A 12,251-nucleotide genomic window follows, 5' to 3' on the forward strand; every position below is an offset into this window, starting at 1 on the left:
ATTCTTAAACATTGAAATCTGTCGAGGGGAATAGAGGGAGGGCAAAGGGTGGACTTCAATGCCAGGCACTCAACAAAAACTAGCTACTATCTAGTCTAGCTAGTTGTTTCTGCATATCAGAACTTTTGCTGTTTCGGCAGCTGAGGTTAGGGAGGCAGCTTCTTTCGTCTAATGGATTTCTCAATTTATTAGTTAAGAAGCTCAATCCTTTTTCTTCAGCATAGAAACTGTTCCCTCTCTTGTTCAAAATACAATGCATTGCAAACACACAACAAACCAAGAGAGAAGGAAGAAGCAGAAGAAAAGTGTTGAACAACTATAAATGGACATTCTTTACAAACTTATACAAGATCTTTTCTTATTCTGACCCTCTACAATGTTACCTCTTAGAAAACATGATAAATGTCAATAGTTCACAGAGGAACAAGCCAAAAGCCAGATGATTGTTTAGTTTGCAGATATGATGTTTGTATTTGTCTGTGATGTGTTCCAGAAACATCGTATACAGTAACATCATTTACATATGAGGATCCACTTTCTGACATCGTGCAGAATCCTACACCGACACAACAAAAGAACATCTCAGAAGAATGGTACACCCCACTAGGAAGATGACTTCCAAGATGCCATTCATAGCATCTGGTGATCCCAAGGTTTAATGCAATGTACAGGATGGTACAATGTAATGACAAGAGTGAATGATTCAGTACTGGGAATGCTTTGATTCTGGAATCAATCAGGACTGTGATGTGCTATAGAAGCAGTGTAAGAACAAAAATGGTGATGATGGTAGTGATGGACATATAAAAAAATCAAATCCTCCAAAAACTTCATCAACCTGGAATTCTAGAAAGTAAAATGAAATTTGTGCAAATAATTTCAGATTTACGTGACATAAATCAAGCTCAATGTTTATTTAATATGAAATTTAAAATGAAGATTCAAAAATTCAAGTATCCCAAAAAAAGGTCTTATTGATTCCCTCAATAAACCGTAGTTGTTAGGATATGCAATGCAAGCTCATAATATGTTTATAAGATTGTATTTTAATTAAAAGTCACATTGAACAAGACGAGGTTTCCATGCTCAAGAGTGATAAATTTTCTTTCATTGCTGGATAATAAGATAAACAAACCTCTTCCTATCTGTTCAGCATGGTATCAGTTAATTTGAGATTTCGCAGCTTGAAGCATTTCTACTACCAGAGTCTTCACATCCCTACAGAATACAGCAAAACAAACTTATCAGAATTCAAAATAAAATAATGCAGTCAGACAGGACGTATAGGTACTAATAAATCTGTGATTTACAATATGAAAATGGTGCATGTTAGAAAGATTCTGTCATCGAGGAGGCCTGCAAAACCAGGGCAGAACATATTGACCTGCATGATTTTATTGCAAAAGGATTTCAACAGAGGCAGGAGATGATGTCCCTTTAGATTCCCTGGCGACAGGGCATCAAAGCCAGTAAAAAAATTTATGAAGAAAAATATCAGTTTTCCAGTAGGCAGGGGTGGGTTTAATAACAATGACTAGGATCAAACATTAACCATGCTCAAGAAGAACAAATGACCATATATATGCCAATCAAATCCTCAAATTAGCTTGGCCAATATCTACACAAGACACCCGCACATACCTTTTCATGATTATTAAAAAAACAATACAAGAACAGAAGAAGCTGAAGAAGCAAATGTTGAAAAGTCAACCCCACCAACCAAGAAAAGGACATAATATAGAACTCTTACTTTCTATCCTCTGCACGTCTAGGGAAAGGAATTCGAAGCTTGTAAGTTTTTCCTTGATAAGCAGCCTGCAAAAGAGATCAAAACATTTTGAGAGTTAAGAAGAGAGAGGTAAAACAGTTCTCAAGAAAGTAAACCTCATAAAGATAATGCAATTTTTAAATGCATGTAGAGGCCTTTACATGGTCACACAAAAGCAATACCTTAACATTGAATCCAAGACTGTCCACATCCAGCATATAAGCAGAGTCCACCTGATAAAAGATATGAAATCAGCCTAGATATCTTGCTTGCTGTTTTTGCTCAATTTTGATGGGAAAGGAGAAACAGAAGGGACTACAGAGAAACAGAGAGACTAGATAAAAAAAAATCTTTCATGAAGTTCCTTTTCTTTTGTTCATCAAATAACAAAAAAGAAAAGAAAGAAAGAAAGAAAGAAAAACAAAAGAGAACCATGATCATACTTTTAACCATGAGTCTAGATGCCATACTAAAACATGCATAAAAAGGTTATCCTCGATGCAATGGAAAGGAAGAGTTATACTTTTGTCCCTCTTTAATTTTGGCCCAAACAGAGAAAACGTAAGGGAAACAAAAAATCATGCATATACAGCATATTATATACAGTGAATGAAAGAGTTTGCAATTGCCTTCCCTCCCTTTACTCCTCAGTAACTAAAGTGTCACCAAGCTTATCAAACTCATTATTCCTTACAAACACATATATTAGTTTATTTACTCCTTGTGACCAGCTAATTTTGAAGCCACAAAACTAAGATTTGTTGACCTCGAAATAAATTAACTGTTGTGTTCTGGCTTATAATTAATGACCTGTCCCGTTTCTTTATGAAATAGACATATATAAGATGATATTTATGGTATTGAAAATTACCGGAATTGATGTTGAGTGTTGCACTATGAGTCTTGTATCTTCAGCATGATCTCTGTTCATATGAGACTGACAAAGCCATATGATTTCATTTAGAAAAGAAAGAAACAGAAATAATAAACAGGGCATATGTCATATATATGCGGCATCTAATTTATAAGCAATATACCGCAACAGGTTTGGCAAACTGAGCAATTAGATCAACTTTAGCAGTCTGATACTCTTCTTTGCTGAATTCTGTCATTATTAACAATTGTAAGTAAAAAATGAAATAAATTGAAGTGGATTGAAGTGGAAAAAATAACAACACTATAAACAAATTTCTACGTGGCAATAAAGCATGGTAAGCCAGAAATAGTATACAACAGTAAAACAGCAAAACTATTGATGAGCTATCGACCATGACTTTTTGATTACCAAAACCCACTCCCAATGACTTGAAACGAATTATAGACAATGATGTGCTTTAGAAAAATGAAACCAGCAGGATAGTATACACACCGCCGGATCCAAGCAAAGCAGTTGCAACTCCCGAAACATATCGCACAACTTTTGGTTCAATGCGCATAAATTGGAAATCACCAAAGTCAACCTTGATAGTGGAAGAGATAATTAAGTCTCTACCTTGACAAATAGCAATAAAAATACATTTGAGGAAAAAAAGAAGCATGATAGAAAATGAGAGGAAACAAGTTACCCAGAATGAATCAGGATGCTTTGCTAGATATGCTGTTCGAACTGCAGTTATATCTTTCTCAGAAACCTAAACAATTGAACAAAAAAAAGTTCAAAACTCATATCGCCCCAAAAAAATTATGATGCAGTGAAGGTACAATATCTGCTAAAGTAAAAATTAATATGCAGAAACATTTAGGAAATTATCACAAGGAAAAAGGAGAAAACACTTACAGGAATGGCATCACCGTGCAGGATGATTACTAAATCTGTCCTGTCTTCAGGATCTTGGGCAACAAGCAATGAGCATTTAGGATTGGCTAATAGGTCCTGCAGAAAGCAGCAATTTTTCAAACATATAGGACACAAGGACCTCCAAAAGAACCACAGATAGGTTAAAGAACAGAATTTAGCAAGGAGAATTCAGCTTAGTCTAGTGGCTCCATGGCGCACACATGCAGAAGACTGTTACAATAAATATTTAGAACTGAACAGTATGAGATCAATCAATCTTGCTGATCAGACTTTTATTTCTCAAAATCATTATGTAAAATTCAAGTTTGGGCTAACAGTTACCAATAGGCTTCACAGATTTTTACATGTACAAGAACACAAAAAAATGATAGATATACAAGTTCACAATCTAAGAGAATCACACCTGTCATTTTTCACAGCGGCATATCTCTAAAATCTAAATTTATTTTATCACCATTCACATTTTTTCTTTTTCTCATCAATGAATAAATCTCTTTACCTATATGACTTATCACAATTGGATTTGTTCTTTATTTTATAATCACATGAAGTGTTTTCATAATTAAAGAATATTTGAACAAGATAGAGAGTGAATGGATCATACCTTTGTATGAACTGCCAAGCTGCTGACTGCTAATATTGGAGAACCATCAGCATCACATGCAAAATCAACCATTGACCCTGATGGATAACCCTCATGCTTCTGTCATATCAAGGAAATTTCAGCAAGTCCATGAACATACGAGAAAGTAGTCTAAGCAATGAATTGACGCTCAAATGTAAACCAACTGCTTTGTTTTGCAAGCAACTGATTTAGAAAATCAGTACCTAATCAACCCATTGTTTGATAATAATTTACCTTGGATTCACCATATAGTTTATAGCAGCAGCCATAACTTCAGAGAACTTTATGCAAGTAGTAGCTTAACCTTTACTCTGTGATTTATGAACAGGGTTACAAGGGAAGCAGCCATATTACAGTGTCCATTCTTAATTCACCAGTTTAAGCAACAGAAACAACTAGTTATCCTTTTTTTATCATAGCAACTCGTTAAAGGTTGGACAAAAGGAAGTCTCCGATAAGCAAATTGAAGGAAAAAATCAAATGAGAAAGGGCAGCTATTTTATTTAGTTGTTCTCCTAAATGCACAAACAAAAAACGTTTGATGAGCACTATCCACACTGCAAGGGGTGCTCAGCAGGATGCATACTAACATTATTGAATTCAGCTTAACCAAATCCAGTCTCAGATAGTTGTAGTAAGCTATATTCTTTCTTTCTTTTTTCCTCTATTCTTCTTTTTTGTTTACGGAAAAAATATTTATGAGCTATCATGATACTCGATTCTTTGTTTTTACTGCTTCGCTCTACCTTATTTTTCCGTTCCACTTTTCTCCTATTTTGATCGTACAACTTGAATCCAATCACTTTTTTAAAACTGATGTATTTGCATGTCTACATTGTAAAATGTCAAACTAAATTAAAACACACTTTCTCAACTTATTATTAATCGGTATCACCTCCACCTTTCCTCTAAATGGACTCATTCTTTTCTAATCCTTTTATTATTATCATGATTTGTACCATGATAAGGTTATGACAAGGTTTGCACCAACTACAAACCTCCCACAAGCCTCCCTCTTGTCCTACTGTTGGATTAGTAATATCAAATTAGACCACCAACATTAATTCCAATACAAGCAGATTTACGATGCATATATAACAGACAAATCAAACACAAAACTGAAAGGATTCCCTCAGAGGACTCTGAACTCTCACCCTTCCATGAGAAATGTTAAATATAAAGCCGTACTATGCTGATAACAACAACCATAAATTATAGTACACTAGCATCACGAACAACACCCTTCAGTTGTGCCCACTTCAAGGATCAAGAATTTAATTCCATTTTTTCTCATATAATTAACAAGTTCCAATATTTAACTATTGCATGAACAACAAACCTGAGAATAAGTTGAAAGCATGCCACGCGTGCTCTGATTAAGCAAAGTTCTAATTTCTTCAACCGGGGGAAGCCGAGCTGCATTTTCCTATAATAACACAAACACGAAACCAATCAGTAAGATTCAAAAACTATCTGTGATTCTGCTCACATACGATCATAACCACTAATACTGATATTGTTATCAACATCCAAGAATTTACACGTCAACCCACAAACACACACAACACAGATATAAAAGAAAGGCTACCTGGTGAGTTCGGATCAACTGGAAGACATCGGCATCAGTGTTAACATCCCCAGTTGACACAGCCTGATCAAATAGCAACAAAACAACTTATTAATTAAGAACCCATTAATCAAAAATGTTAAAAATCAACTTTCTAATATGTATCGCTTTTAAAGCTTGCACTAACAAGTATAAAATCCCTTAGAAAATTAAACCCATTAAGGAATGAACAAAAAGGAATGATTTTTACTATCAAAAAGAAAAAAGTGAAAGTATTTCATTTCACCTGATTGGAAGACTGGGTTGGAGAAGCCATGGAAAGAAAGCGAGGTCGACGACGACAACGACTGAGAGTCGGAGAGAAAGAGGAGTGGCAAAATGGTAATAAGAGAGAAGAAGATAACCTTGTTAAATTGACATTTAAAAAGGGCGAAAACAGAGGGGGCGTGTAGGCAATTGCCATGGTCTTCATTGCCACGCACTGCAAGCACCCAACAACCACAGGCACTTTATTATTCTTAATAATAAATTCAATTAATCACTCCGAGTATATTTTATTTTGTTTTTTTGGAGGGGGGTTATGGCTTGAAAATGGAAGGGGACGAGGAAAATAGATGAGTTCAAGCTGCGCTGTTCAGCTGCTTTAGAGGCATAGAGTGACGGAACTAGATTTTTCAATTTCATGGCCAATGTTAAATTGAAGGAAGGAGGGATGAAAATGAAAATAGGACAGGTCCATTGGATTATATAAGTAGATTATAAAATCTTAAGGGGCCATTGTGGTATTTTCTGATATCAATGCACTCCAAACACTTTGACACCAGTTCTAAATTTGACTAGATACTTTATCCACGCTATATTATATAGGTTGGGTTAAAAAAAAATTATTGTAAAAAAAATATTTAGATGATAATAACTTGAGCTAACTAGGCCCCGTTTGTTTGCAGGAAAGTAGTTTCCTTTTGAAAAGTGAATTCCGGGGAAAGTGAATTCCGGGAAAGTATTTTCCGATGTTTGGTAGTGTAATAGAAAATAAGTTGGAAAACACTTTTCAGTGTTTGGTTATGTTATGGAAAATGAGCTGGAAAATAACTTATTAATGTTTTATTTTTTTAAGTTTATTAAAATAATGAGAAACAAATCTTACAAATTAAAAAGTTGAATAAGAATGAAATTGAAAAAAAATATAATTTCATAAATTATCTCAAATAAAATAAATAATAATCAAAATAATAGAGATCAAATCTAAAAAATTAAAAAAAATAAAAGGTGAAGAAATTAAAATAATAATAATTAACATTTTATAAATTATTTCAAATAAAATAAGTAAAAATCAAAAGAATAAGGACCAAATTTGATAGATAAAAAATTTCAATAAAAAAATGATAAGGAAAAAGCAAATAGCAATTATAAAAATAAGGACCAAATTTAATATAAAAATTAAATTTTAAGAGATGAAATTGAAAAATAAATATTCAAAACAAATTATATATAGCAATCAAAAATTTGAGGATCAAATTTGATATAATTACCAAATAATGACATTTCTAAATTTTTCACAGCTTCCGGAAAGTGTTTTCCGTCCAAATTTTTCAGGAAAACACTTTTCTGAAAATCAAGCCAAATTTTCCTTTGACCGGAAAGTGTTTTCCGTTGACCAACTTTTTCAATAGCAAACAAACACAAGAAAGTTTGGAAAGTGGTTTCCCGGAAATCACTTTCCGGAAAACAAACACAGCCAAAAGGGAAAACACTTTCCTAGAAATCAAACCAAATTTTTCTTTGACTGGAAAGTGTTTTCCGTTGACCGAAAAGTGTTTCCGTTGACCAGAAAGTGTTTTCCGTTGACCGGAAAGTGTTTTCCGTTGACCAACTTTCCTAATGGCAAACAAACACAGAAAAATTTGGAAAGTGGTTTCCCAGAAAATAAATTCCGGGAAACAAACATGGCCTAAAAGGTTAACTTCACTAATATATAATTCAGGATATGAAATCAAAATAATTTTATAGAAAAAAAATAAAAAAATAAACCATAAAGTTCAAGGACTAAAAACCTAATCTCAATTGATAAAACTGGAAAAAAAATAAAAAAAAAAAAGAAACAGTGAAGAAAAAAATTTAGGTAAATATGGGTTAACTTGATTAACTCGCCACTTATGATATGAGATCAAGATAAAAAAAATAAAAAAAACATGGTAAAAAAGATCAAAGTTAAATAAAGAAAACATTGAAAAAAACTATGGGCTAACTTGACTAACTTACACTCAGGATAACCTGACACAAAAAAAAATAGAGAAATTACAAACCTTAAGAGTAAACAATTTAGTGAAATGATGAAACCGGAAAAATAAAATTAATTTCATAGAAAAAACATTGAGAAAAAAAAAAATCTTAGTCAGCTTAGATCAACTTGACTAACTCATTACCCGGGATATGAGATTGAGATAAACACACAAAAATATAAGTGAAAAAAATAACGAAGCTCAAGGCCTAATAACCCAATGTCGAATGATAAAATTAAAAAAATTACTTTTTAATAAAGGGCCTAAAAAACAAAACTTAAACCGGGCTATTATTGTAAACTAGTGCGGGTCATGAGACCATAACTAGTATATAGAGAGATAGACACAATAAAAATCACGAAGTAAAACTTTTCATCGTAAAAAAAATTTAAAATAAAATAAATAGTAATTAAAACAATAAGAACTACATTTGATATAAAAAGTACATAAAAAACAATTACGGACTAAATTGAAAAATAAAAAAAATAACAATTAAAAAATAAGGACCAAAACTGGATAAAAAAATTAAATTAAATAAAATGTAAGGGATAAAATAAAAAAAATTCAAGAAAGGATAAGAAAATAGAAATCAAAAGATTGAGAACCAAAATTAGATAAAAATAAATAAATAAAATAAAATGATAAGGAATGAAATTGAAAAAAATAAATAAAAGGGTAAAACACAAAGAAAAAACAATTAAAAGAATAAAGATTAGATTGGATAATAAAAAATAAAATGAAATAAAATGTTTAGGGACAGAATAGAAAAAAACACTTCAAAAAGCATTAAAGTAAAACAAAAGGTAATAAAAAAAATAAGAATTAAAATTGATAAAGATATAAAAAGGAGGACATAATAAATTTTTAAAGGGTTGGCACGGATTTCTAGATTATAAAAAAGATAAGAGAAAGTAAAATAAAAAATATATTGCACATCCACCAACCATACTAACACACGAAAGGATGACGTATTACTCCAAACACCAACACAGACGCTTGATTTTGATAACTAGACAATCTAACATATGCCTTCTGAATAGTGCGGGATCGTCACGAGTTAAAGTCTACATTGCAAATAGCAATAATTTTTTTTAAAAAATAATATTTAATCTTTTAAAATTGTTAAACAACCCCTAGGGAAACCATTTATTTTTTTAAAATTATTCTATTAAATACAGTTTAGTTTTGAAATTTGTTTTTAGATAAGATTATGATAATTTTTTATAATATTAATAGACACTCTTTTTTTTATATAGCTCTTCATAATTTTTATTTTTTTTAAGTTTGTTCAAAGTATATTCGAGATATCATTCTATAAGATATCAATCAATTAAATATAATATTGATCTTTTGAATGAGATTCTTGCCTTTTTATTATGTTAATAATCATTGTGTTAATTATTTTATTTGAATTTCCATGAAATTTTTTATTATTATTTTTGCCATCATGAAAATAAAGTTCTGGTTATTATAGTTGCTCCAAATACTCTTTTTTGAATTTCTTGTTAAGTGGATGATGGATCTTATAAAAAAATATTAGGTAAAAAAACAAGAAATATTGCGTGAATAATAAAAGATACTTTTGAAAAACAAAATATATTTTTATTTCATGATTTTATTTATTTTTTTGTTTACGAATGCTTTTTTATAATCATATAATTAGTTTAAAAAAATTGATTTCAAATTGTTTTTTTTTAATATAGTGCATGTATATATCATTCTTTTCTTTTCTAATAGATTCGTGTAGGAAATATCAAAATATCTATTTTTCATTATTTTACTAAAATTGGCATTTATGGTTTTGATAAGTTATTTATTTTAAAAAAAATTATTATTTTAGCAAAAAATTACAAAGAAAAGGAAAGCACATTAATGAGATAACGAGGTTTTAATTGTAAAGAAAATTTTTTTTATTCTTATTTTATATCATCTAGATTTTTTTAATGATTCTAATTCCTTTTAATTTTTATTAGGAACCTTGGAAAAATATTTTGAAAAAAATATTAATAATAAAAAAGAATTATACTAGAATTTGTTTTTCAATGGAGTTAGGATTATTACTTTTCTTGCAAGAAACATTTTTATTTCAATATAATTAAATAAAAATTAAACATCTTTATTGCATTATATTTTCTATTTACAATTAAATGTTTTGGTAAAAAACACATTATCATGAGATCATGAATTTAAATACTCAATCAAAACGTTTAATAAAAAGATGCTTAATTAATTCTATACAACATATTTATGAGAATCTAAAGTATTTTAATAACATAAAATATAAATATTAATTTTTTTTAATCTCATTTAATCTAAACCATTAAAATATAAATTGGTGATGATCAGGTTAAAAGAAGGAACAACAAAACAAAAGAGGATACAAATCCACAAAAAGAGAAGGTAATATCTGCAGGTTTCCTTTTGAATTAAAATCCTTGATTTCATAGTCTAATAAGAGAAGTCATTGATGGCAAAAATATGTGAGAATTCGGGAAAGGTTTTAATGACGAAATTATCTAGCAAAAACAAAGATATTGAATGGAGTTTTCTTGCATCTATATAAACCCAACTTGCTTCTGTAAACCACAGACACCATCGATCGAAGACAAAAAGATTTGGTTTTTAGTTTGATGCGGATATTTATGAGCATTTTGCACGAGGTCGTTGTCCATGGCATTTCAGACAGACATTACCGCCACAGGGCGGCGGTTAACGAGGTAAAGAATTTCACTTCCTGTCTTTGAATCAAGAAATCACCACCATGTCTTGTGTTTATGTAAATTGTAACTCCCGTTGGATCCTTGTGCCTCTCCTGCAAGGTCTCTGTTTCAGGATTCAATGGGGGTGGGTTCTTAGCTACTAACCTGTCTCTGTAAATTCTGCTGCTCACCTTCTTCTTCTTCCTTCTCAGGTCGGTGGAAAAGACCCTCTGCTTGGGATGCCCACGCATCATATGACCAAATACTGCCTTACACGAGGGAAGTGTCCTTCCGCAGATTGAGCAAAGGGTGGAGTAATCAGACAAGACTTCGCAACAGAATCTATCCCTCTCCTGTTTATTAAACAAAGACACAACGACCGGCTTCATTTCACGGCAACGGCACAATAATCCATCAATCATTACCTGAATCGGAATAAAGATCGGAGAGATTGGCAGGGCTGGGGTTCTAGCAGAGATAGGTCCGGAAAGAGAGAGCAAGAAGGCGGCCAAGGTGGAGATGCAGCAAGACTGACTAGGTCGCTGCTCAAGCGTTCTGGATTGCACGCTATGTGTTGCCAGTGGCACAGATTTGCTGATAGTGTCGCCATCAGATTGCCATCTCTCTCTTCTTCTTCTTCTTTTTCTTCTTGTTCTTTGGTTTTTCTCTTGGTAGACAATCTCTCCTTTTGCTACTGATACAATATTTAACAGTAGCTCAAATATGCTTACAAAGAATTATGGAATTTAAATAATTAGCTGCAGCCTTCTATATATTACTGTCAACAGTACCATTTTAAGGTTACATTGGATCATCTAGCATTAACAAAGGCTAAATCAGGAAGAGAAAGCACGATTTTTTTCCCTTCTCATAAAACAAAACTTAACACTTGTTATCGGGGAAGTAAAAGTTATTACACAAGCCCTTCGGTTGTTGGACAAATATATTATTTTTTATTTTAAAACACAATGAAATAATTAAATTGAAAGCAAAAAAAATTAAAATCGGTGTTAAGGGGAATTTTTATATTTTACACAATGAATTTTTTTATTATCATCAGCTTAGTCCAGAAACAATTTGGTATGTGTGTATATGTGTATATATATATATATAACAAAAAAATATAGTGAAATGATTAAAGTACTTTTAAAAACAAAAACAAATTAAAACCAGTGTCAAATGTTTTTTTTTATGTTAGTATCAAGTTAGTTTAGGGATAATTTGGCATTTGATTATATATAAAAATAATAAGAAAACAAAAAGATATAGTTATACGTGGCACACTCGTCGGCACCAAAAATATCTTTTTATCATGTCGTTGAAAGCACTGCCGTGTTTTTTTTTTATTGGTGTGACATGTGTCAATGTTGAAGGGATGATTTATTGTTGAAGTGCTTTTTTTTCTCTCTTTTCCCTTGAAAATTACAGTTTAACCTTCTTTGTTGTTGATATTTTAATTTTAGTTTTTATTCTTTTGAATTTTTAATTTCTATTCTTGGATTTTTTATAGAA

At 31.4% G+C, this 12,251-nt stretch overlaps 1 protein-coding gene across 1 annotated transcript; it reads right to left on the reverse strand.

Moving 5' to 3' along the window:
* Window positions 1-293: 293 nt before the first annotated feature.
* LOC133706275 (uncharacterized) lies at window positions 294-6,433 on the reverse strand. The gene is made up of 13 exons (XM_062131772.1): window positions 6,045-6,433; window positions 5,780-5,842; window positions 5,531-5,617; window positions 4,171-4,269; window positions 3,546-3,641; window positions 3,334-3,399; window positions 3,138-3,228; window positions 2,806-2,873; window positions 2,640-2,705; window positions 1,951-2,001; window positions 1,751-1,815; window positions 1,136-1,218; window positions 294-556 (listed from the first exon to the last, which is right to left on the reverse strand). Exons 1-12 carry the CDS (start codon window positions 6,228-6,230, stop codon window positions 1,161-1,163), a joined length of 996 nt encoding a protein of 331 aa, XP_061987756.1. The 5' UTR covers window positions 6,231-6,433; the 3' UTR covers window positions 294-556; window positions 1,136-1,160.
* Window positions 6,434-12,251: the final 5,818 nt, after the last annotated feature.

The sequence above is a fragment of the Populus nigra genome, chromosome 11 (genome assembly GCF_951802175.1).
Source record: "Populus nigra chromosome 11, ddPopNigr1.1, whole genome shotgun sequence".
NCBI lineage: Eukaryota > Viridiplantae > Streptophyta > Magnoliopsida > Malpighiales > Salicaceae > Populus > Populus nigra.